The sequence below is a fragment of the Gorilla gorilla genome, chromosome 12 (assembly GCF_029281585.2).
Source record: "Gorilla gorilla gorilla isolate KB3781 chromosome 12, NHGRI_mGorGor1-v2.1_pri, whole genome shotgun sequence".
Classification (NCBI taxonomy): domain Eukaryota; kingdom Metazoa; phylum Chordata; class Mammalia; order Primates; family Hominidae; genus Gorilla; species Gorilla gorilla.
In genome coordinates this window covers 24,253,478-24,280,895 of record NC_073236.2, presented here as the reverse complement: position 1 = coordinate 24,280,895, position 27,418 = coordinate 24,253,478, and the positions used below count along the sequence as shown (strand labels likewise).

Sequence of the window (27,418 nt, the reverse complement as noted above, 5' to 3'; positions counted from 1 at the left end):
TCCCCATTGCTTGTTTTTGTCAGATTTGTCAAGATCAGATAGTTGTAGATGTGTGTCTTTATTTTTGAGGGCTCTGTTCTGTTCCATTGGTCTATATCTCTGTTTTTGTACCAGTACCATGCTGTTTTGGTTACTGTAGCCTTGTAGTATAGTTTGAAGTCAGGTAGTGTGATGCCTCCAGCTTTGTTCTTTTGGCTTAGGATTGACTTGGTGATGCGGGCTCTTTTTTGGTTCCATATGAACTTTAAATTAGTTTTTTCCAATTCTGTGAAGAAAGTCATTGTTAGCTTGATGGGGATGGCATTGAATCTATGAATTACCTTGGGCAGTATAGACATTTTCACGATATTGATTCTTCCTACCCATGAGCATGGAATATTCTTCCATTTGTTTGTATCCTCTTTTATTTCATTGAGCAGTGGTTTGTAGTTCTCCTTGAAGGGTCCTTCACATCCCTTGTAAGTTGGATTCCTAGCTATTTTATTTTCTTTGAAGCAATTGTGAATGGGAGTTCACTCATGATTTGGCTCTCTGTTATTGGTGTATAAGAATGCTTGTCATTTTTGCACATTGATTTTGTATCCTGAGACTTTGCTGAAATTGCTTAGCAGCTTAAGGAGATTTTGGGCTGAGATAATGGGGTTTTCTAGATATACAATCATGTCATCTGCAAACAGGGACAATTTGACTTCCTCTTTTCCTAATTGAATACCCTTTATTTCCTTCTCCTGCCTGATTGCCCTGGCCAGAACTTCCAACACTATGTTGAAAAGGAGTGGTGAGAGAGGGCATCCCTGTCTTCTGCCAGTTTTCATAGGGAATGTGCCCAGTTTTTGCCCATTCAGTATGATATTGGGTGTGGGTTTGTCATAAATAGCTCTTATTATTTTGAGATATGTCCAATTAATACCTAATTTATTGAGAGTTTTTAGCATGAAGGGCTGTTGATTTTTAGGTAAATATTTTTTAAGATTATCTGCCCACAAACATAAACTACCTATTGAGCCCTGCTTGTATTTTGATGGGCATATGCACATATACACTCAGAGTTGAATGTGGCTACTTTAAATGACTTCTGCCATTCTCATAAAATAATTAGCAGATTATCCAGTTTATAAACTTGATGACATTGCTATATAAGATACTGGAAAACAAATTCCATTATATAATATTTGCAGAGTTGAGTTTTTGAAATTGATAAGCCACTTTTCCAGGATTTTAAATGCTAAATACAGTTGTTTGGATAATGACGTTCTTAGATACCTGACTTCATAACCAATACAAGCAATTGATCATAACATACCCACAGTTGATATTTTTCTTCACTTTTGCCCTACAATGGGTGCTTTTAAATTCCTTTGTAATATCTTTAAAGGCACAGAAGTAAGAAATGGAGAGAAAAATAAGCCTGAGAAGTCTTTGGGCTCCAAAAATCTTTTCTATTGGTAACCATAGCAGCTCGTGACTCAATAAAGTGATAAAAAAGACTTCATATTTTGGGGTTAAAAAACTTGTATATGTTAGTTTTTCTGACAAAGATAATCAGATACGACAATTACTAAATCGGGATATTAAAACTATCATCTCAGGATAAGAAAAATTACGTGTTTTCCTGTTGAAACTTTAGATTCTTTGTTGTTGTCATTGTCCCTTAAGGAAAACCTATCTGTCCTTGTGCCCCAGTAGCACTCCACATCTTTGGTAGATGTGAGTTTATATTTTTTATCACTACTCTTGTGCTTGAAAAGTATGCTTTAACATTTCTTGTAGTGCTTTTCTGGGGGTAATACATTCTTTCACCTATTATTTTAACCTTATTAAAGTGTTAATTTTGCCTTTTGAAGATTATTTTCACTGTATATATAATTCTGAAATGACTTATTATTTCTTCTCTATACTTTAAATAATTTTTAGGTTTTCATTTAGCTTACATTTGTTCTGAAGAGAAGTCAGAAGTATTTTTATCATTATTCCCTTTTATTACATGCCTTTTCACCCGCCTACAATTACGAATTTTGAATTGTATGACTGTGTTGATATTCTACATCTCTCCACTGTTTTTCTTCTTTTCCTCTAAATCCTTGGACATATTTTAATACCAGCTTAATAATGCTTGTTTTCATTCTTAACAACATCCTGGCTATCTTAGGTCTGTTTCTATTGCTTATTTTTCTCCTAATTTTCTCATAGGTTTCTGCTATTTTTGCATGTTTAATAATTGTTTTTGTTTTATATTTGACATTTTTCATACTATATTATTTAGATTCTAGACTTCCGTCTTTGGTAGAAGTGTGTTGAATTTTATCTTGAGCAGACAGTTAATTTACTGGCACATTAGATTGATCCAGCTGGTGCTTATTTTTAAGTTTTTAAGGCTGATTTAAGAGTATTTCTTCTGATAGGAGTGGATGAGCCCTACTTTGGAAGCTAACTTTCCTCAGTTCTTATTTAAACCCTGGGAGATGCTCAGTGAGTCCTTTCACTTTGACTGGTTGAAACTCTAATGGCTTTCAACATTGTTGAACCAGTGAAATCCTCATTCCGCTCATGGCCCCTTAGAAACTGTTCTCTGTGTGGCCTTGTGAAATCTTACTATGTACATGCATAATATGTTGTTCACTCAAAAAATTCAAGAAGACTCATTTGTAGATTTTTAGATCTCTTTCTCAGTTCGACTCTTTCTTCTCTGGAAAGTTCTTCATAAATTCCAGCCACCTCAGCTGCATCCTACAATTGGTTTCTCCATTCAGAAAAATTGCTGTGATCTATTTGGGCTCCTCTTTGCTTTCCTGCAGTTTTGGAAGTATCCCTATATAAAAGGCCAGCTTTAAATGTGGAGTTCACTTCAAGTATCACGACTCTATGCTGTGTGTTGTACAATGTTTTAAAATGGGCACATGGTACATTTTGTCTAGTTTTATAGTTGTTTACAGCGGAAGATTCAGTCTGAAATCCATTATTTTATTATGGCCAGAACCAGAAGTCAAGCACTCTGTTTTTTAAAAAAGCACTTATTGTGTACCTGCTACCTTCCATGTACCATACCAAGTGTGTTCAAATACATAGTCAAGTCAGCTTTTACTATTTGTTGTTCCCCATGAAGGGCTTACATTTTATTTTATTTTTTTTCAGAGAGAGGGCTTAGGCAGATTTTTATTCAATATCTATGCATTTGCTCATGCTGACTATTTCTGGTATATTTTTACATACTTCCTAAATACTGTTTGTCTTGCAAGACTTATGGCACTTCTTTTTTGCATGTTTTTCTAATTCATCTCCAAAATCAACCTTTCCCAACTACATTTGTTCATAAGATACTTTTAAATTCACCTCTGTTATAGCATTTACCCTGTTGAATTATAGCTATCTCTGTATGTGTCATAAAAACCCAGCAAAATTTTAGGCTGCAACTGCCACTTTCCTCTCTTTGTGACTCAGCTTGTCACAATTACAAGTGCACATATTAGGCCATTTCTAAGGGTTCATTGTACTGAATACATGCTACCTAATTTAACTCACATAATAATCTTGTGAGGTATATAGTATAATTATCATTATGTTTAATAAATGAATTGAGTCTCATATAAATTAATTATTTATTCTAGTTTACTAATGTCAGTGATAGAACTGAATTCTGAGTTCATGCTCCGTGTTTGCAACTCTAAATCTACTAATCATCACTATACCACATTTATCATGCATTGCCTTCACTCTTGTTAGCCTGACAAATAGGAAAATAATACAATAATCCTTAAATATCAGTACTCTCTCATACAATTTCATATAACTCACACAATTTTAATCACAATTGAAAAGGTCTGTACAGCTTAATTAGTCTAACTCCCTATTCAATGGCCGTATTTTCTCTACAGTATTCCTGACCATAAGACTTTGTTTTGACCCTGCTGTTTGTGTCCCCCATCCCTTAAAGCAATCCATGTATGCTAGTAATTATTAATTCCTTAGAGTAGTTTACATATGCCATCCTAAAACTTGTATCTACCACCTCAAATATTTGAAAACAACTAATGTTGCCTTAAGTCCTCTTTCTTTCAAGGTAAGCATCTTTAATTGCTTTTCTTTGCTCTTCTTCTTAGATTGGTTTCTACTCTTTACATCAAATATTTTCTGTTTGTTGACAAGATTTTAAGAAATGTAAAACTATGAAACATACTGTCCTGTATGATCATAGTAATCTGTGAGGCTATTATTCTCTTAGGTGTTATTACAAAGCTTTTACTTTCCCTTTCCAAGATGAACAACACAGCAACATGAATAAAGAAAATTTTCCCTCTAGTAACTAGAAGAGTTAGAGTAACTATAAGAGTTAGAGTAACTGTGATTTACAGATGAAAACCTAGGGCCGGAGCCTTCCTGTAGGATATTAGATTTCCTTTTCAAGAGGTGGCCCCCTATATAATATTTTTAAATTATCTTCCCTCTTCCTTCAATTCTGTCACTCTGTTATGTCCTTTGAAAAGAGACAGTGAAGGAGTTATATTTGGAAATATGCCCCATATTTTTTCTGATCACTGGAATGCAGAGGTGAACATGAATTTTATGAGTCTGTAGAGTTAGGGAGTACATATTTTAAGTAATTAATTCTACAATCTTAAAAATAGCTCTCACCATAATTCAACAGCTGAATGGTGGGAGTTGGACATAATGGAGAAAATATGGACTAAAGAGATTAGGAATAGGTATTGTAGAGAATTCATATTTTAATTGGGTGAATTAAGTAAACTCTTGGAAGGATTAAAAGGTTAGATTCTGGTTGGATGTGGTTTTCCCTTATGTTCCAGAAAGATGTCAACTCCCAATTTACAGCAAAGGCCCACATTCACAAAAAGAGAAAGACACCTCCTTCCCTACCTAGTAGAAGAAACTAATATTGCCATCAGACCATCCATATGCCATTATTATTTTATATTACTCAGATTAAAATAGGCAGTGAACTTTCAATAATATGTCACCTGATCTTTTGGTGTTTATATCAGAAACCTGTAATCTTTCTCTGAGAAAGAGAATGAGCCCATGAGCCAATATACCTGACAAATGTGTAAAGGCAGGGACAGTGCCCAGGTTTCCCTGAGAAGTCTATCTCTGCTGCTACTTTCTCAGGGCCACGGAGGGCACATATCTCATGCAAGCACACATTTGCACTCACGTGTGTGCATGTTTACCCTCTGGATTAACCCAATTCTCCATTCACCTTTAGTTTTGCCTCATATTTTGGGAGTTCAGATTAGAAAACTGATCTAATCCACCCACATTTCTGGCATCTCTAAGCTTATGTGGTATCAATGACCTCATGATCCTTTAGATTTATTTTTAATATCTGAGTATTTACTTTCAAGGGTTAATTAACCTTGGTGAAATCTTAAAATCTTCAGCTAAAGATATACTACATGACAGGCATACAATTTTGGAACTGCTTTGTTATGAACCTACATAAGGTAAATTGGCAGATTAAATATTAAAGTAGCTGCTTGAACAAACCTTAATGGCCCAGCTTCCATCTCAGGACTTATTAAGATCCAGTGGTTGCTTAGAGAGAAATTAGTTTTTTTGCTATAATTTGTTGACGAAATCACCATACAATATGCCATTAGAGTGCACATATTTCTTATAAGATACCTGTGGTAAAGCTCTTCCTGTCATCCTAAACTGGAGAACGTACTGAAATTAGCTTCATCATGAAAGTTTAGATGCAGCTGAAAATTCAGAGACAATTGCTTTATCTTAAAAGCTATTTTCACTTTTCCATTGCCACATTTAAAAGTTAAGGTTTATAGAGAAATATTCTCAAGTGATTATGGAACAAGTGCAGGAAAATAGAAGCATAAAAATATGTATTTCAAGGCATCAATTCTAATTCTGCTTCTAAAAATAGTCAGTGTGCAAAGCTGCAGTTGCTGGGGGATTGCTTCAATGAAGCTGCATAGTCACCATCAACTACATTTTCAGGATCCACAATCTTCATATATATACTTTATTTTTTAATATTATAGAGGAAGAAAGTGTAATAATTTGGTGGGAACTTCCTCCTATGTATGATATAGGAAGGTAGACAAATTAGCATCTGCCCATGCTATGATGATCACAGGAACAATCTTGCAGCTGACAATGCCAAGAAATTACTGTCCTTGAATAATATCAAGCTTTAAATTTTTGATTACTGAAATTTCAGTAACAAATATTGCAATCAAAATTGAATTTCATAAAACTTGGGATTCATTCTACAATAGTAATATTCAGCTTCAGGTGAATAATGACATTGATACTCAGCCTTTCAGTGTTCGGCCAAATATCTATTTTGTGCATCTCTACTTTATATATATTTGCAGATTTTAAAATATTTTTTGTGCTGTGTATCATCATAACTGATACATATACACAAACATACAAAATCTTATGAAAGGCAAATGCAAACATATACACAAAGAACATATTATAGAAAAATGTGAAAAAAGAAAACATTCAAAGCAGAGATCATTACATAAGATGACAAAACTCAAACTAAACATATCTTCACTGTTATATGTAATGAAATAAAATTAATAATTAAAGCAAAAGACTTATATTGGACAAGAAAAATGTCTTGATAATTCTGTTGGCTCCACCCAAATCCTTTATCTGACTTTCAGTACTCTGTTCTGTGCTCCAGGAGGTGAACTCCTAAGACTTTATCATTCAGGTTCCTCTGCCAGCTAGCTCCTAGTTGAACTGGATTAATGTAAGGCACTGGCAGTGGGTCAGATGGCAGAAGGAGAGAGAGAGAAATCCTGATATCTATACCCTGCTTTCTTCCTAATTCTGCATGAATGTAGTTTCTACCAGATAACTCTTCTCCACAGCACCAGCTCTTTCTAGGCTTCAATAATGCAAATTATACACCTTGTCCCTTCAGGTCTAGGGATGGTAACAGCGTTTCACTGTTCCTGGTATCTGAGTATTACAGCAACCTTTCCTGGGGTTTTAAATCCTGCTCTAACTGAGGTAAGTACTCCATTCAACAAAGTCTCTATTGTGGATCTTTGAGGCAGATTTCTTTTTCTTTTCTTTCTTTCTTTTTTAATAGTAGTGATGGGGTCTCCCTATGTTGCCCAGGATGGTCTTGAACTCCTAGGCTCACGTGATCTCCCACCTTGGCCTCCCAAAATGCTGGGATTAGAGGTGTGAGCCCCCATACCAAGCCTGGAGCAGATTTCTGTTTTATACAAGGGTCCTAATTAATGTAGAAGCTATTACAAAATGGGGTATGTAAGAATATCTGTTTCTTAGGGAATAAGAGGTAACTATACCTTCTACTGCCTACCACACAGAAAGAGCAGAGTGACTGAGAGGCTTCTCTGGATTTTGGAAGTAACATGACTACAGTTATGTGTATTCAACCCTATTACAGGCTAACTCACAAGTCTACACATTTAGAGAAAATAGCTCTTTGCAGCAGGTTCAGTCTGTGCTGTAGGCTCCTCTGCTGCGTGTGTATTTTGACTCAGTAGATCTAAGTATCTGGCTTAGAGTAATGCTGTTTGAGCCTTCCAAGTAACCCCAAGAAGACAATCATAGTTCACCTAACTAATAATTTTGGAACAAAACTATGTCCCCTTCTGCCAAATATTTTTATCTATTTAAGAAGTCTGGCTTGTCACCAGGTAACTATGTGATTTGAAGTGTTAACTATCAACTGGGTGCTATCCAAGTTATCAAATCTTAAAACTGTGCTTGAAAATTAGCAGGTTATTATAAAATGGAATTGATATGGGTGACATTAAGGCTGAACAGGAAGGGGAGTCACAAGTATATTGAATGAGCAGATGGTTCAGACCTTTATTAGCTATTCCTGCTTAGTTATCAAATTTTCCTCAACTCTCATTCATATTCAACTGGGGAATCCCCTAAAGAGAAGGTGCTCAACAATCAGGTAGATTAGGTGTCTCATCTTTCCTGTGGATGTCTATCAAGGTTTCTCCCAGTGATACTGGTGCTTACCTAGTGGAACCATGCAAAAAGTAATCATAGATGCATGGGTGGTAAATATGCATGAACTCAACACAATGGACTACCCTTTAGCAACGCTGATCTGTCTACTATCACTGAGTGTCCAACTTGTCAATACCAAGGGCCAATGTGTTCCTGATATGGCACCATTTCATAGGGACACCGACCAGGCACCTGGTGCCAGGGTGATTACATTGAATCCTTTATATTGTGGAGTAAGCAATCATTTGTCCACATAAAACCAAATACACATTATAGAAATGGGTTTCTCTCCTCTGCTTTCAATGCTTCTACCAGTGTCACCATATGTCACCTTATAGAATGCCTTATTCATTGCCATAACATCCCATACTACATTGCCTTTGACAAGGAAACTCATTTTATAGCAAAACAATTGTTACAAAAGATCCATGCCCATGGAATTCATGTTTCCCCACATGTCCCATCACCAGTAAGCAGCTGGCCTGATAGAATGATGGAATGGCTTCCTAAAGGCTCAGTTTCAATGCCAGGTGTGACAAAATATTGTTTGGAATTGTGGTGCTGGCCTAACAGATTAAACTATTAGCCAATACATAAGCCATATTTCCAAAAGCCAGAATATGTAGGATCAGGAACTAAGAAGTACAGTTATTTTACCTAATATTTTATTTACAGAATTTTATTTCCCTTCCTGGAAACTTGTATTTAGTAGCTTTGGAGGTTCTCTTTTCCAAGGAAGGAACATTTCTTTCAAGAAATATAGCTATGTTTCCATTAAATTTGGACCTGAAATTGCACCCTTGCTATTTTTAGCTCCTAATGCCATTGATCTAACTGGCAATAAAGAGTTTAACTATACTGAATGGATTGATTAATTCTGATTAACAAATGAAAATTAGGCAAGTAGGCCTAGTTGGAATCCAGGAGATCTGCTGTGGAGCCTTTTAGCACATATATGTCCCATAAAGAGCCACCAAATAAAGACAGTATCACTAGGGACTTTGATCCTATGAAATGAAGATTTGCGTCATCCCATGAGACAATAATTCCTGTACTACGGAAGTAGTAAAGTTTGCTTGAAAATGGAATGGACAATAGAAAAAGGAAATTATGATGATAAAATTTAGCCTCATGACCAAAAGTGAAAACAGTAGTAGCTAATTTACATATTTATGTTAATTGAATATTTCTTTCCTCTCACTCTCCTTGCTATCTCATATAAAGAATACTGATAGTGGGTGACATTAACATTTATAATCCAGTTGGGAATAAGACTGAATTGCTGACACCCTGCCACAATTTAAATTATGCTAGGACTGTGTTCTCCCTGTACTGGAGATCCAATTTTCTTAATCTAAGCAAGAGGCAAGAATGAATGCAAAGTCGGGGTAATGTTCTGGTAAGTTTCTATTGACTTCATGGATTTATTTTCTTCCCTTGTATAACTTGCTCTGTGCTCATGGATGCAGAGCCATGCAGTCAATATCATTCAGATTCCTTTGTCGCCTGAATTTCAGCAGAAGGCACTCAGTGGGAGGCTCCTCTAGGGTTCAAGTTAGGTGGAGATGAGAATGGGTTATTTCTTCCCTGATTCCCTCTGCTTTGGTTCTGTGCTTCTGCCAGGGGCTGAATCTCTCCATAACTAGAGCTCCTGCTATGCGACCTTTCCTTGCAGCTCCAGAACTCACTTAGCTCTGGTAATGCTGTCTTTTCTCTTGTCCCTTTATGGCTTCCTGTGGTTGGTGTCTTTGTTCCTCTGCATCTCTCTTTCTCTCTTATTTTTTTAACCCTAGCTACATCTCCGTAAACAGACTCTTTAGGTTCTTGACAGTGGAAACTCTGAGAGGAATCATGATTCCTTCCAGGATTACATTCAGTTACAAAGCCAATGATTTATTGCATACAAGCAACAACTCTAATAAAAATTAACTCAAAAGCTTGAAAGTGAAGCTTTGGGCAAAAGAATTACAGGCAAATGGAAATAAAGAAAAAAAAGCAAAGATCACAATATTTAGAACAAATAGGTTTTATTCATGGTTGGTAAAAAATATGAAGGAGGACAAAGGCAATTTATATCAATAAAAAGGTCACTATAAATAAGTAACTGTCATAAATATTTATTAAATATGTATGCAAAATTCAGAAAGCAAAAACTTCAGAAGCATTTTTTACAATACAATTTATAATACTATTTTTTCAGCTGATGGAAGATCAAGTGAAAAAACATAAGTGAGATTTAGGAGGACATAAGCAATTAATGGAAGATAAGTAATATGTGTATATTTATTCAAATACTCATGGAATAATAGTCAAAGTGGACAAAGTATTGGGCCTCAATGAAAACCTTAGCATATTCCAAAAAGTAAAAATAGTGTATAATTTAGTCCATGATGACAATGTAATAAAACTGGAAATTATTTCTGGGAAGTGATATTGCCTGCAATTGTTAATTTCTACATTTTAAAAAATAATTATTCTATTATTTTGTTCAGTAAACATTGTACTTTTTTATAGGTAAAATATCAAAATACTCAAATATATACAAAAGGTTCATAATATATAATTTTAAAAATACCATACAAATATCAAACTTAGAAGAAGCAAAAACAATTCCCTTAATGAGTTCAGAATTTTATAATTAGATATTAAAAGGAGGGTAAGAAGTACATGTATAGTAACTGGACAGTGCACAGCCACAAGTTGGGTATAGCCCTATAAATTGTCTATTTTAAAGTATACATATATAGTAATTTGCTATTCAGAAATGTTGAATCATTTAAACATAATTTTATTATTACAGAAACAGTATATGTGCATCAGAGAAAAGTTTTTAAATGCAGAGGAGCAAAATGTGTTGAAATAGTCCTATAAACAAGAAAACACCATTGTTAGTACCTTTGCCTCTAGCCTTGCATATTATTTTTCATCAAATATACACTTTTTAACCTCTTTTTCAGTCAATAATTTTCATATTTTTATTTTCATGCATTTTCATTATATACAATATCCATGCTGTATTTAGATGTCTTTAATAAATTAAACATTTTTCTTTAGGGCTGATTTCTTTAAACCAGTCTCAGTGCAGTCCTGCACATTATATCTAATTGTCTACCCCTTAATTTTTTTTTAATTCTAGAATTACCCCCCTTTTTAAATGGTACTGACTTGTTGAAGGAAAGAGGCCAATTGACCTACAAAATGGCATACCTTGAGGCTTTGCTTGATTGCTTTCTGTATCTAAATTTACACCTAATGCCTTAATGGCTGCCAGTTAAACACGCTTGACTAGAATAAATCACAGGTGAAATTTTGTACCTCATGTTGTACTACATCAGAAAATTTGTAATGTCAGGTTGACCCACAGTTGAAACAGTAAAAGTGATCATTGGTTTGTGTGATATCTGATACCTGGTACTGATGTCATCTTTCAGTTAGATTGCCCTTTTTGCAAGTATGGGATGCTATGAAGGTCTACTTCCCCATAAGCCTTCACTTAATGAATTTTAGCAGCAATGATTCTCTTTCATATGCTTCCACTGAAATATAATATAATTGAATTGTGCAAATCATAATTGTATAGCTCAAGGAATCAGTTCAGAGTGAACACACCCATGAAACTATCAACCTGGGTCAAGAAACACTCAAAGGACACATAGGAGGCTCCTCATGCCCCAACCACACTATTTCCCTCTCCCTTCTCCCAAAATGTAACCACTCTCCTGATGTCAAATGGCAAAGAATAATTTACCCGCTATAAATAGACTAATACAGAATGTGTTTGTATTTGTTCCTCTTGTTCAAAATTATGATCAAGATTCACAGATGTTATTGTGTGTATCTTTATCATATTCATTTTGATAGATGTAAAGTAGTACAATCTATTCATACACCACTATTTATTCTTTCCTGTCTTGTTAGACATTGCTTTCCTTCTGTGGCTAAATAATCCATTTGTGAACATTGTTATAAGTTTCTATTACTGCATATGTGCATACAATTCTGTTGAATGCATACACAGAAATGAAATTCTTGGATCATACAGGACACATGTGTTCAAATGTTGTAGATAATATGAAACTTGTTTCCAAAGTGGTTGTTCGAAATTCATCCTGATAGCATAAGAGATTTCCAGTTGCTTCAAAACCACATCAACACTTTAAATTATTTTCTATCTTTTAACTTTTCTGGTGAATGTATAGAATTTCTGCTGATGGACTTAATTATTATTTAAGGACAAGTGAGGTTGGACGTCTTTTAAAACGTTTATTAGATATTTGTATAATCTCTTTTGTAAACTGCTTTTTCAAAATATCGCCCATATTCCTATTGGGTGGCCACTCTTATTGTTCGAATTTTTATGTATTCTGCATATAAGCCATTTGTCAATTATATAAACCACAAATAATCTAGTTTCACTTGCTTTTGCTCTCTTATTGGTGCCTTTTTAGAGAAGAAAACTCTTTTTAATTTTAATACAGTTGAAATCATTAATGTTTTTCATATCCTGCTTAAGAAACCTTTGCCTTCCCAGGCCCTGAAGATATTCTTTATTATCTTATACAATTATTGCTTTTCCATTCCTGTTTAGATCCACATGAATGAAATGGTTTTGTGAATGAAGTGAGGTAAAAATCTAGATTTCTTTTTCCATACCGATACAAGATTCTATACTGTTATATTTGTCTATCTATGCTTGTGATATTTACCTTTCTTCATTACTGTGGTTTATATTATAGCCTTGATATCTGGGACTGTAAGTACTTTGTTCTTTTTTGAGATGTTAGCTGTTCTTAGCCTTTTGCATTGTCATCTAAATTCTAGAATTCACATGTCAATTTTTGAAGATAAGCCTCTTGGAACTATGATTGATATTGTAATCAACAGATGAATTTAGGAAAATGGACATCTTTATAAATTTAAGTTTTCAATTTATGAACACATTCTATCTCTTGATTTGTTTAGGTTTCATTCAATATTACCCAGTAAAGTTATATAGTTCTGTAGAGATTTGGCATATGTTTAATTAAATTTATCTCAAGCATTTGATGTTTTGATGCTGTTCAAAGGGGTATCTTTTTTATATTTTAATCTTCTATTTATTGTGTAAAGAAATACACTTTTTGAAATATTGATCTTATATCAGAAAAAACACAAAACTGTGATATTAATTCTAATAATTAAGTAGAAAATTATCTTGGACATTTCATAAACACAAATGTATAGTGTGAAAATGGGAGTGGCATTTTACCTTTCTGGTCTTCAGTCTTCTTGCCATCTTGCACTGGCTATGAATGGATTAGAATAAAGTGGGATGAAGTAATGATAATAAGTAATCTAGCCTCATATTTTATCTCGCAGACAAAATGTTTAAATTTCACATTATGAAGGATTTTGCAGCAGATTTGTTTTCTTTTTTTGAAGATTATGTTTATCAATTAAAATGCTACAGTTTGCTGAGGTTTTCAATTCTAAAAAATACTATTATCAGAGATTTTAGACAAACATCTGATTTTTTTTAATTCAGTAGTACATTGCACTAATAGACTTTTAAATGTTTTTGGCAAATTTGAGCAGAAGGACGATAACCTTTCAAACATGAAAGTTGCAAGAAAAGTATAAGAAACCACAAAGTATTTTTCTGAGATTTTCAGATTCACCAGGTGTTTATGTTTTGCTCCATTTATTTATGATTTTTCCTCCTCTCTCATTCTTCTCTTTTTTTAATTATTTAAGACTAATATGTCAAATTTGCCCTTCTACCCTGTTAGGGTTTCGCTGTGTCCCCACCCAAATCTCATCTTGAATTCCCACATGTGTGGGAGGGACCCAGTAAGAGGTAATTGAATCATGGGGGCATGTCTTTCCCATGCTATTCTCATGATAGCAAAGAAGTCTCAAAAGATCTGATGATTTTATACAGGGGAATTTCCCTGCAGAAGCTCTCTTCTCTTGTCTGCCACCATGCGAGACACGGCTTTCACCTTCTGCCGTTACTGTATTGTCAGGGAAAATACAGCCAAGATTATCTGCTCCTCAACCTGAAGTAAAATATAGATTCTGCCTAATTTTAGAACTGGTGTTAGCCAGGTGTGGTGGCTCACATCTATAATCCCAGCATTTTAGGAGGCCAAGGCAGCAGGGGAATCGCCTGAGTCCAGGAGTTCAAGACCAGCTGGAGCAATATGGCCAAACCCCATCTCTACAAAAAAAGCAAAAAAAAAAATAGCTGGGTGTGGTGGCACACGCCTGTAGTCCCAGCTACTCAGGAGGCTGAGGCACAGGATCATTTGAACCCGGGAAGTGGAGGTTGCAGTAAGCCAAGATCGTGCCACTGCACTCCAACCTGGGTGACAGAGTACGATCCTGTCTCAAAATAAAAATAAAGAATAAAACCAGTGTTTCCACATCTGGAACTTTCTTTTCAAGTTTATATCACCTCTCCTTCCAAATCAGGTCTCCCCTCCTCCAGGAAGTACTCCTTGATTAAGCCAAAAATGTTTTAATTTTCACCACTTGTCCTATTACTCTGCATCCCCACAGCACTTGTAGTTTGTACTTATTCCCTATCCTGTTTAAGTGTGTGATCATCATCCTAACCATACTGCATAAGCAGGCACTATTTTAAGTAGGCTTGATAGATTACCAGAAATTGACAAGAAAAAATACACACCAATAAGAAAGTAGAAGAGGATTTTTTCTTTTCTTTTTGCTTTATCATAGAATTTCTTGTCTTGGTGCTTGCAAGCTGTGTAGCACAATGAGAGGAGAATGTGATTTCTGCAAAACATTTCAGGAAGCACAAAGTATCTGTAAATACCCAGGAATAATGACCATGTCTTTTATTTGTATTATTTTTCTAATTCCTCCGCTCTATAGGGTTTGCCCAAAGTCCTTGATTTAAGCCCTTGAGTGTTGATCGGCTGACTTAGCTTTGGATTGTGGTCCACTGAGATCGCTGGATCTTTTTAAGCTTTAGAGTTATGCCCTGCCATGTGGATGCAGGTGGAGGAAGGACTTCTCAGTGTGACCCATGAGAGGAGTGGCTCTCCTGGGCCCCAGGCCCCAGGCTGCATGCGTATGGGAGGGAGGAGGAGAAGCAAGGAAAGGAGGAGAGACAGAAGTATATACTGAGCTGGTAGTTGGGGGAAGGGTTGGCGGGTGCGGAGAAGGGAAGAGAGGAGTCTGGGCCAAGGCCAGATGTGTCTCCGTGGGGAGTCCTCAGAGTGGGCAGCTGGACGTCGCTCCATCCTTCCCGCCTGACGGATGGGTCTGCTTCGCAGGCACAAGCTGTCGGGCCAGGCCCTGCCAAGGCAGAACAGTGGTGTTTCTGTGCGCGCTGCTCCGCTCCGCTCCGGAGGATGGGGCTCGCCTGGGAAGCCAGGGAGTGATGGAAAAAGCAGATGTCCCAGAACAGGAGCCGCGGGGTCACAGAAGCACGCCTGCCTCCCAAAACAAGGAGCCACAGGATGAGGTGGGAGGGGACCGGGAATCAACGCGGGGGAGCGTTTGGGGGAAGTGTTGGTCGAAAGAAGAGAGGCAGAAGGACGCGCGCTGAAGGAGCCCGGGGATGAAGAGCTCCATGATTTGGCCACAAGCCCCCTCACCTTTAAGAACAAAGCTTCCTGCATTCAGTTGCAGAGTTTTGTTTCCCAGTCAGATGCTCAGAGACCTTCCAACCTGTCCTCCACTCCTCAGCCTTGCCCATCTCCAAGGGCATCTTCCGCGCCCTCGCCCGGGACTCAGAGCCCACCACCCTCCGCCTCCGCCTGGCCTGGCCCGGCCCGCGAGATCCCTGACACTCCAGTTCGGAATCTGGGATCCGCAGGCTCCCAGATCCGCCGCTGGCCCGGCTCCCACCCGCCGGTCAGCCGCATCCCCCTCAGCGTTAATTAAAACTTGGGAGATGGAGAGGCTGGCGCAGGCGCCTCCGTTTAATTTGCAGCATCTTTCATGCTGCTGACGATCGTAAAGGGCTTTAATATTGAAATATGGGTCATTTTCCCAGCTCCAGCCCTCGCCGCGCCCTCCCCGCGCCCCCACACCCAGCCACCCCGCGCTTGATGAAAGAGCCCCTGCAAATCCATTAAGGAGAGATAACTGAAAACTCCGGGGTAATATTTAAGACCGCGTGCCGACGCGGGGTGGAGGGCCTGACTGCGACCGCTTTGCCCATCAGTGCTGGTGCGTGCCAGTTCCCAGCGCTCTAGGCCCACCAAGGCCCCGCGGACGCCCAGCCAAGGCCCCCCATCTTAGCGGTGCCTCCTCACTCCCTGCACTCAAAGGGCTGGCTCTGCGCTATCCTGGCACTGCCGAAGACTTGCCTGGAGACCCGAGTTCCAAAAGGAGCCACAGGGCACGCTGTGCGACAACAGATGCATTAGGGCCAGCATGCACAGGGGCCAAAGCATCTTGTCCCACTCCTTCAGCTTCGGTTTGGTGCACCAGCATCAGGCACTGCTCAAGCTTCTGAGCACAGCATCCCCTCTGCCTGCAAACTTTTCCCTCCAGCACTTTCTACTTGGGGAATTGCTGTTCCTCTTTCAAAACCAATCCAGTTCCACCCCAAGTAATGGTGCAGTGGGGTATGGAACGTGGGTGGGAGTACAGACATGCCAAGATCCTGGTGTGACCATTGTTGCAGCTGCATGATGAGGACACTATACTGCTGTTTTCATATGTTTTTAATGTTCCAGGACAAACATGTTTAGAAAGCAGCCGAAGCATCTTCTTTTACGCCTCCCTCTCCCATAAATACAGACTACCTGTTATCTTGTACATTGATATTCCTTAGCACATCGTGTTGCCATTATCTGTTTAAAGTCTTTCTGCCTACTCAGCTGTGACATCTTCAGGACAGGGATCAGGTCTAATTTCACTCAGCCCTTGCTCTAGGCCCAGTGCAAGGCACATAACATGCGCTCAGTAAACATCACTGAATAGGCTGCTCTCTGGGTACCTAGAAGTCTCTAGGGCTTAAGGTTAGGATACAAGCACACGGAAGGAGGGTAGGGCAAAGCGTGGAAGAGGGGTGGGGTCTGTGAGGCTGGGTTGGGGGTCATGTCTCTCTCCCACAATGACTGGCTTCAGGATGTTCCCAGAATGGGAAAAGGGTAGAGGACCCTGTTCTGCACTGTGATTTAGGAATCCTTAGGTCTCCACCTGGGACTTTTGGGGATGTTTCTCCACTTCACTCCATTTGGCTTACTCTCCCAATCAGGTTAGGCACACACACGCACACACACACACACACCACCACCACCACCACACACCTTAGGGAAAGAGTGGGAAAGAGGGAAGCAGAAGAGATTATTTGAAGACCTACTTGTGCAAAAGGCATGAGTAGTTCAGGCATTTCCATGGATACCCAGCTAACCCCCTACCACAGGGCCTTTCCTACTTACCCCTGTTGCACAGTCTTCCCAAACACTGTCCAACTCCCATACAGGGGTTATACTCACAGGATGGCACTATCAAGGAAGAGGGGGCTGTTCTGACTCAGCTCCCCTAACTGCACATTGGCCCTGAAGCCACAGTTGCAATGATGCCCTCTCTATGGCCAGAATGAGATCCAAACCATTCCAAAGTTCCATTTCCAAACAAGGACTCCTCGTTAGAACCACAAAATATCAGAGCTGGAGGCAACCAAAAGAGCACTGTGTCCCCTCTTAGTATCTATGGGGCAACTAAGACTTAGAAAGGGTCTGTGATGTGCCCCAGGTCACAAAGCCATTGGTAACTGGGCAGGCGGGGTGGCTCGTGCTTGAAATCCTAGCACTTTGGGAGGCCAAGGCGGGTGGATCATTTGAGTGCAGGAGTTCGAGACCAGCCTGGCCAACACGGCAAAACCCTGTCTCTACTAAAAATACAAAAATTAGTGGGCAGTAGTGGAGCGCACCTGTAATCCCAGCTACTCAGGAGGCTGAGGCAGAGGAATTGCTTGAGCCTGGGAGGCAGAGGTTGCAGCGAGCTGAGATCTTACCACTGCACTCCAGTCTGGGCAACAGAGTGCAACCCTGTCTCAGGAAAAAAAAAAGCCATTGGTAACAAAACCAGTGCTAGTGCTAGAATCCCAGCAAGTTAGTGGTGGAGCTGGAATTAGAATCCCAAGCTCTTGACCCACTTAAATATATACAATTGGTATTCGAAGTGCTTTTCACAAACATTATCTCATTTAATTCTCTCTCTCTCGATAGGATCTCACTCTGTCACCCAGGCTGGAGTGCAGTGACATGATCATGGCCCACTACAGTCTCAAGCTCCTGGGCTCAAGCAATGCTCCCACATCAGCCTCAGGCACATGCCACCACACCTGGCTAATTTTTGTATGTTTGTAGAGACAGGGTTTCAGCATGTCGCCCAGGCTGGTCTTGAACTCCTGGGCTCAAGAAAGCCTCCTACCTTGGCCTCCCAGAGTGCTGAGATTACAGGCATGAGCCACCATACCTGGCCTCATTTAATTCTCACAAACCTATGAGATAGCGTCACAATTCCCATCTACAGATGAGAAAAATGAGGCTCAGGGAGAGCCATGATTTGTCCAGTGTCATACACGGGTGGAAAACAGATCCAGGATTTGAACCCCAGTTTGACTGGCTCCAATTCCAGTGCCCTTTCCACTCACTTCCCCAGTATCTCCCCCTACACCCCACCCCGCCAAGTCAGGCCAGTTTCCCAGACACTCACCCTTCATTCCTGGACATCTCCAGCCAGAGGTCTTTTTTCTCCTTAGCCCAGCTTCCCCCACCCAGGGCACTGTTCTTTGCCCCAGATTTGGAGGTGGGGGTGTGGTAGTCCCCGCCGTGGTTCTGGGTACAGGCCTCCATGAACTGAAGCCATGCACAGCCTGGCCTCCTGTGCGCAGCCCTACTCCAGTTCGTGGCCACGGAGGCCTCAGCCATATGAGCAAGCGATTGGGCTCATCAGGACGCCTTTATGAGACTGGAGTCAAATAAATGGATTGCCGGAGGTCAGGAACAAGGGATCTCCTTGCCTTGCCTTGCTTTCGAGATGCTCCCACCACCCAGAGGTTGGCAGATTCTGTTTGACTCACAGCTGTATGTGGAAATGGGGGCATTGTCACATGGGGATAAAGATGTACAGTATCCCCTGGTACTCCACACCCATGGCAGGAAAAGCGCTTGGAGATGCACATCCTCAGATAGCCCACAGTCATTAGGGCTGGAGGAACACACACACAGAGGCACATATACACACTCAGACCCCCTCTCTGATTCAAATGCACTCTTCAGCAACCAACCCCCCAACCCCACCCACCTCACATCCTCTGATGTCCTCACACTCCATTCCTCCTGTGAGGTACTTCCTGAAACACTGCTTCTCAAACACCACTGCACACAAATGACCTGGGACCTGGTTAAAATACAGATTCTGACTCAGTAGATCTGGGGTGGCACCTGAGCTCTGTTTTCTAACCAGCTTCCAGGTAAGGCCAGGGCTGCTTCTCCAAAGATTTTAAGCAACGGTCCTCCCACATTGGAAGGGCAGGGGCTGTCAAAATGTAAAAGAGATAGGAGTGTGCAGTTTGGGAAAGCTCCTCTCCCACTCCGATCCCCCAAATGCTGCTGTGCACACCCATGTGACTGAACTGTTTCTAGAATGCTGTTACCTCACTCTTTACATGGCTCCCTCTCATTCTTCAAACCTCAGCCCAAGTGTCACTTCCTCAGAGAAACTTTCTCTGACCACCCAATTTATTTTATTTTATTTTATTTTATTTATTTTATATTTTTTTGAGACAGAGTTTTGCTCTTATTGCCCAGGCTGGAGTGCAATGGCACGATCTCGGCTCATGGCAATCTCTGCCTCCTGGGTTCAAGAGATTCTCCTGCCTCAGCCTCCCAAGTAGCTGGGATTACAGGCATGCGCCACCACGTCTGGGTAATTTTTGTATTTTTAGTAGAGACAGGGTTTCTCCATGTTGGTGAGGCTGGTCTCGAACTCCTGACTTCAGGTGATCCGCCCACCCCAGCCTTCCAAAGTGCTGGGATTACAGGCGTGAGCCACCATGCCTAGCTGACCACCCAATTTAAAGGGTGCCTGCTCCACCCTGTCTGTGATTACCCACTTCACAACAGGTCTCAAAATTGCACGTATCTATTTGCTAACTTGCTTACTTATTTTTTTGTCTGTTTCACTCTCTGAAATGTACGGTCCTTGAGTTCAGGGATAATGCCTGTTCCGTTTATTCATGAATTCTTGGCAACCGGTGCCTAGTGCATAGTAGATACTCAGTAAATATTGCTGGATAGGCCAGTCACAGGGGCTCATGCATGTAATCCCAGCACTTTGGGAGGCTGAGGCGGGCAGATCATTTGAGGTCAGGAGTTCGAGACCAGCCTGGCCAACGTGGTGAAACCTCATCTCTACTAAAAATACAAAAATTAGCTGGGCATGGTGGCACAAGCCTGTAATCCCAGCTACTCTGGAGGCTGAGGCAGGAGAATCACTTGAAACTGGGAGACACGGGTTGCAGTGATCCAAGACTGCCACTGCACTCCCACCTGGGTGACAGAGGGAGCCTCTGTCTCGAGAAAAATAAAAAATAAAAATAAAAATAAAAAATAAAATATTATCTGAAAGAGTATCTGAATCCAGGACTGAGGCTGTAGGTAATCTGAGAAAGTATCTTGGAGGAAGGAAAATGGGAGGAAAAGAACATTGTGTGAAGGACTTAAGAAAGGTGACTCAAGGAAAGTGGGGAGGCAAGGGTATCCAGATAAGATTGGCCCCATTGGTCCTGGGTTGATATGACAGGGGTTAGGAAGGGTCCTGGAGGGAGAGATACTGGGGGTAGCAGGAGATGCTGCAGGGTCTCAGAATCCATGGCAGGCATTAAAAAGACACGTGGGCTTCCCTCCACCTCATAGACAAGGACCTTCATTTATTCATTCTTTCCTACATTTGACAAATTCTTACTGAGATCTTATTAGGCGCCAGGCACTGTGTTTGGTGCTGAATATTCAGGAATGAGCACAATGGGTCTGGTTCCTACCCTCCTAGAGATTACAGTCCAGTGGGAAAGACTGACAGTGAACATATTAATATGTTACAGTTGGGCCAAGTCTACAAAGGATAGGGTATGATAACAGGTATGATGGGTGGTTCCCTAGGGAGAAGTTTCCCTAGGGGATGACAGTCACCCAGAGTGCTGATGGGTGGAGGCCTTCCTTGCCAGCTCCCTGCCAAGCTTTCGTCCTGGACATTCCTGCATTCCTCTGCACTGTCCCTTTAAGAGGAGCATCTCTTCCCTGAGCAAAGGCGGTTCAGGCACACAGCCTGAGCCTGCCAAGGTTGTGAGCCATAAATCAACGCTGGCACTCCCTTGGCAGTGTGCTTTCCTCTGAGCTGCCCAGATGGCAGGCAAGCCTGGGGCTCCAGGGGCAGCCAGGCACTCAGGAGGGGGGAGGCGGGCAAGGTGTGGACACAGCTGGGCCCCAGGCTCCTGATGGCAGCTGCCCACTTCTGTCTAAGGGCCCCAGGCCAGGGAAAATGCCAAAGTCCTTCTATTCTAGTCCCAGGGACCTTCTGACTCCCAAGTCAGTCTAGCATGGGGCTGTTGGGATTATTGTTCCCACGCCAGCCAGGGACCAGGGCCTCATAGGCATCCTCTGGGATCAAGGGTCTTGGATGACCTCTTGGGATCACAGTCTGCTCTAACATTCAACCTGAAAGTTCTGCCTGTGGTTTCACCTTCTTTCCTCTTGCTGTAGCTGACGTGTCTTCTTTTACCCTGCATGACAGATGAAAGACAGTAGCTCCCTATTTAGTGGGGGCTTTGGGACTGTGTGATATCTCCCTCCACCTTCACTTTAAGCCTCCCAGAAAAGCAGGATAAAAAGATGCTTCAAGGTCAGCTGGAGAGATGGAACTCTGCCCTCTTGGGGGTTGCCATCCCTCTGCCACCCTCACAGGTGCTGTGACAGAGGGAACATGTGTTGCTCCTACCCCAGAGGACAGAGACAACATCTTAGCAGCCACAGCCCCACAGAGCTGGGCTCAGCAGGCCTTGACAGAACTGGAAAGGCAGCCGCTCTCCTGGGCCTGGGCCTGGCCTGAGCCTGGGTTGTGGGCGGAAGGGTGGAAACAAAGCCTGTAGACCCCTCCCAGAAAGGAATCAACAGGCTTGACTGCTCTCCCCATGCTCACTCCCAAACAGTAGAACAGTGGAAAATTCATGGGTTCCAGAACAATAGAGATTTCCTGGGATGTCCTTGTCCTCAGATTCTCTGTGAGAAGTCAGAGTTTACAAGTCCTTAGAGATTCTTTCTCACACACTCATCATACAGATGAGGAAACTGAGATGCAGAGAAATTCACCCAGGTCTTTTTCAGGTTGTTTTTACCACACCACATTTGCCACATGAACAGAAACTCCCAGAGCTACCACTAAGCAGGATGTATTAGACTCTAAAGGTAGCAGCATAGATGGAGGTTAGATAACAAGTAGAACTTTCTCAGAATAGTAGGTCACAGAAGAAGATGAGAAGCAAAGTAAAGAAAGTGCATTCTCTAAAACAATGGGGTGGGGGTGGGAGGGATGGAGCCAAAGAATCAGGTTAGAATTTTGCAAAAAGATAGAAATATAGAGAACACAGGAGAGGGAGCTTGCATAGAGCCCAGAGCAAGGACAACTGGGGTGTGGAGCTTCTGGGGTTCTTCATTCAGGACCCCTAGATTTCATCTGTCCCAGGCTTCTGGGTATCATCAGTAGTTTAAAGTCAGGCCTTATCTGGGCTGATTCTCTTGGCTTTCTCCTTGTTCTCCCGGGATGGCTTATCTGGCTGCCAGAGTCATTTGTCGTCTCTAATTTGTGTTTAAATTAAAGTTCCCACAAACAGAGGTTTAATGTGCTGTTACCAAGAACTCCCAGGCCCCCTGCAGCTCTGGGAAGTTGAAGGGGCTGGGGAGAAGAGGTCAGTCTGTGCGCATCCCATCGAAGCTGATCCCACTGGCATTGGACCTGGAGTGGATAGCCCAACTAAGTGTCTCCGTCCTTGCTGCTCCATCCAGAATGGTGATGACAGGGGGCAGGGCAGGGAAAAGCATGCTCACAAAGGGCCTGGGACCAACATGCCTGTTCAGGGGCTCCTGGGTGGCTGTTCACCCTTTTTCAGGATGGTGAGGAGAAGGCAGGGGAGGTGGGCAATGAGAAGAGGGCAGGGGGTGGAAAATAAGGAGAGAGCAGGAGGCTCCATTCTGTAACACTTGTGTATGGCGCTCATTGTGTGCCAGCACTGTTCCTGGGCACCTCATAACTACAAATTCAACCTTCTACACAACCTGTAAGGCAGGTGTTATTAACATTAGCCCCATTTTTATAGATCGGGAAATGGAGGCATGCCCAGTATCACATAGCTAGTAAGAGGCAGATCCAAGGAGTCAAGCCAGTGCCATCTAGCTCCAGATTCCCAGCGCTATGCTGACACTTAAGCCAAGATTTATCTGTCACCCTCCCAATCCCTTGATCACAAGGTGAGGCTTCTCTTTGCCAGAGAAACTGAGACAAAGTGAAGCTCCAATCCTGCTCCCCAGACCTTTACCTCTCTGGGCCACAGTCTTCTCATCTGTAAAATGAGGATAAGATACTAGGAGGGGTTGAGGGTCTGGGAAGGTTTAATGAGACAGCTTGTCAGTGACCAGCACAGGGAAGGTCCCCAGCAGTGGCTGCTGCTTCTCTGTAGTCTAACCATGAGCCTTCCTGCTGTGCCTTCCTGCACTGCCTCTTAACTCTGCTTTCAAAGGAGCTAGCGGCAGTGATCCTCGCCCCTTAAAGAAAACCCTCAGGAGAGCGTTGTTCCTCATTCATTTGTCCAAATTCTCCCTCTTCCTCTGGGAAACCCTGAAAAAGAGGGATAATAAAGCTGAACTGGAACCCCAACCTGCTCTGTCCCCACCTCCCCTGCACCCAGGTGAGCCAGTCAGGGTGGCAACAGAAAATAAATGACACATTCGAAAGGGTTTCACTGAAGGGTTTAGTGATGTGACAGTTTCTAAAGGCATAGACCAGATGAAGAAAACTAATAAGGGCTAGTGTGGCACCAGGATAGAAATATCTCTACCAAAGCCCGATGCCAACTCTGGTCACGGGACACAGGAGAGAGGCCACTCAGCAAAGCTGTGACCATGGAGGAAACACAACCACCACCAGAGCTTCAGGCAGGCAAAAAAGGGGGCTGACAGGGAATGGGGGAAACAAATACCCTGACTCCTCTCTCCCCCTTCTCAGCCGGGACCTCTATTGGCCGAGAGATCAGGGGGCCCAGGTAACACAGTCTGCAGAGGTCAGCCTCCCTGGGCAGAGCAGCACAGAGAACACAGTGGGTCAAACAGAAAACCATCCCCATCCCATCCCACCTGCGAGTCCCTGCTCTGATACCAAAGCCTTCTCTCTGCTGCTTTATTGCCACCACTGTCACTGCCTGCAGCCAAACAGTGACTGACAGGGAAGGAGAGTCAAGACTCCTTCAAGGCAAATACTCCAGCTCACAAGGAAGGTGGGATCCAGGCAGAGGGCAGCTTGAGGGAAGAGGGCTGTGTCTGAAGGGCAGCAGGGCAGGGACTGCCCACTCCCAGCATGGAGAGACAAAGAGAAGGACCGCACTGGGGGTGAGGATGTCAAACGGTGATAGAAAATGACTCTCTTTCCTCGGCATATGATACAAATCACTGTGGATCTTCCTTCCTCCTCCCCTCTCTAGACCTGGAGCCCCTGTGGGGAAGGGATTTTGTCTTGTTCATCCTTGACATCTAGCACAGTGCCTCTTAGGGGCATAATCAGAATTTATTGAATAAATAAGCAAATAGATATATAAATGAATGAACAAACCCATTTGCAGCTCATATGCACGGCCCTGGGCCCTGGTCAGGGAGCACTGTTGAATGAATGACATGCAGCATTCCTACCGAAGTTTTATTTCAATCAGTTCCATCATCTACCACCTCAAATTTCCTTTCAGCCACTCAGTCAGGGGCCACACAGCCCACGTTTGTCTCCACGCTGGCCAGAGGCTGTGCTTTGATGGCACCCACTCAAATGTGTAGTGACCTCATCTAGCTCCTCCTGATGGAGGAATAAGGGGAGTAGCAAGTGACTTCCTTTCTCACAGCTGCCTTTCTGTGAGCTCTTTCTTGAGAGAAATCTTGATCCATGGCAAACCGTCTGTGGTATTCTCGGCTGTAGCCCTTGGCGGGAGATGGGAGGAGGGAATGACAGTGCCAAGGAGGCAGCTGAAGGATCATCACCCTGGGAGCCACAGTTCTGGCTTGCTTTTTCCAATGGGCCATAAAAACTGAGGGAGGCAGGCGGAAGCAGGGGCACCAGACTAACAAACTAGAGTTTCTAGTCCCCATGCGAAGCACACCTGGCAAAGTGGTTAGACACAGATGCTGGGGCTGGGCTCAAGATCCCTGTTCTACCACCTGCTGGCTGTACAACCTTGGGCAAGATACTTGATTACCATGCCTCAGTTTCCACATCTTAAAAAATGTGAATAACAGTAATGCCTACTTCACATGGTGGTGAAAAAGTAGGTGAGTTAATAGTTGTGAGATACAGCCAGGCCTGGTGGCATGGTCCCATAGTCCTAGCTACTCAGAAGGCTGAGGTGGAAGGATTGCTTGAACCCAGGAGTTCAAGACCAGCCTGGGTAACATAGCAAGACCGCTCCCCCTCTTTTTTTTTTTGAGATGGAGTTTCACTCTTGTTGCCCAGGCTGGAGTGCAATGGCATGATCTCGGCTCACTGCAACCTCCACCTCCTGGGTTCAAGTGATTCTCTTGCCTCAGTCTCCGGATTCCAGGGATGAACCACCACACCCAGCTAATTTTTGTTTTGCATTTTTAGTACAGATGGGGTTTCACCATGTTGATCAGGCTGGTCTCGAACTCCTGACCTCAGGTGATCTGTCCACCTCGGTCTCCCAAAGTGCTGGGATTACAGGTGTGAGCCACTGCGCCTGGCTGCAAGACACCCATCTCTCTAAAAATGAAAGTTTTGAACTATTTAGGAGAGTACATGATCCATGGTAAGCTCTATATAAATTTTGTTACATAAAATTAAGGTTCTAGTCCCATAAACTTTTTTCTGTAGTAAGCTGCTCAGCCTTAGATACCTCTCATATTTGCTGTGAGAAGTGAACAAATGCATGTGAAAACTGTAATGTGTTTATAATTTTTATTATTTGTCATCAAGATCATGTAAGAGACCTGATTTAGCAGAGGGTGAAGGGATGCGAAAGGGGCTGTCAGTCATCATGTTTTGATTATCTGCCTTGTTAAGGTCCCCTTCTTGTCAACATCATCAGTGCTTTGGCTTGTTCAAGTCTTTTGTTGACAATATCCAGGCCTCTCATGGTCCCTCCCACACACAACGGGCCGCACAGCAAGGGCTGGAAGGAAAAAGCCTTTGAAAGCAAAACGGGTCCTTTCCTTCCTTAGCCTTGAAGCGGGAATAACCACTAGACAGAAGGCTGTGAGGGAGGACTCTGGCACTTCGCCTGTGGCTGCTTTGCCTTTGGGCAGGAGGGGAAACTGATCAGCTCCCTCTGTGGTAGGGCCGCAGGAAGAGATGTTGGCATTTGTTATGAAGTGCTAGGAATAAAAACACATACATGGCCGGGTGCAGTGGCTCACGCCTGTAATCCCAGCACTTTGGGAGTTGGGGCGGGTGGATCACAAGGTCAAGAGTTTGGGACCAGCCTGGCCAACATGGCAAAACCCCGTCTCTACTAAAAACACAAATATTAGCCAGGCGTGGTGGCGGGCACCTGTAATCCCAGCTACTCAGGAGGCTGAGGCAGGAGAATCACTTGGACTCAGGAGGTGGAGGTTGCATTGAGCTGAAATCATGCCATTGCACTCCAGCCTTGGCAACAAGAGCAAAACTCCATCCCCAAAACAAACAAACAACAAAAAAACAGAAAACAAAACAAACAAAAAAAAACAAAAAAAGAACCCATACACACATACTTATCCCAGTGTCCAGAGCAAATGTTCTGCCGCTTACTGGTATGGGTGTGATTTCAGATAGCTACTTAAACCCTGAGTTTCGGTTTTTCTCATCTTCAAAATGGAAATATTGATGCCTAATTCAAAGGGTGAAAATTAATGAACTATAGAAACCCCTTGGTGTATGTCTGGTCCAATAAATGGTAGCTCTTATTAGCTAACATTTTGTAATATCTGCCCACTATCTCCTCCAAGGGATGGAGAAGTAATGCTGACTTCCAGACTAGGAAAGATAGTGGTAGCAGAAAGTGATTTACAACTCTGACTTTTTTCACATTTTCTTTCCAGAGCACATAGTAAGTTCTTGTTGGTTCATTCGTTCATTGAACAGTGTTTAGAAGTTTGAACAAGCTTGAACAACTTGCCATCATTTTGTTCACTTGTATTCATCTTACTCTCACCACTAG

The 27,418-nt window shown here is 42.1% G+C and overlaps 1 protein-coding gene across 4 annotated transcripts in view; it reads right to left on the bottom strand.

Annotated features, from left to right (window-relative positions):
- Positions 1 to 10,610: 10,610 nt before the first annotated feature.
- LOC134756387 (core-binding factor subunit beta-like) overlaps positions 10,611 to 27,418 on the bottom strand; it is a 40,595-nt gene continuing 23,787 nt past the window's right edge. The window contains exons 4-6 of one of the 4 annotated variants that reach the window (XR_010129847.1): positions 14,657 to 14,763; positions 13,235 to 13,271; positions 10,759 to 10,851 (exon numbers count right to left, since the gene is read on the bottom strand). Coding sequence is in view for 3 of the 4 variants with exons in the window: in XM_063695503.1 (XP_063551573.1) it covers positions 10,817 to 10,851; positions 13,235 to 13,271; positions 14,657 to 14,731 (147 nt within the window). In the remaining variant the exon portion in view is untranslated. Of the gene's footprint in view, positions 10,852 to 13,234; positions 13,272 to 14,656; positions 14,764 to 23,600; positions 23,845 to 27,418 lie in introns of those variants that run through there. The other 3 variants (XM_063695503.1, XM_063695505.1, XM_063695506.1) reach the window with 3 other exon arrangements.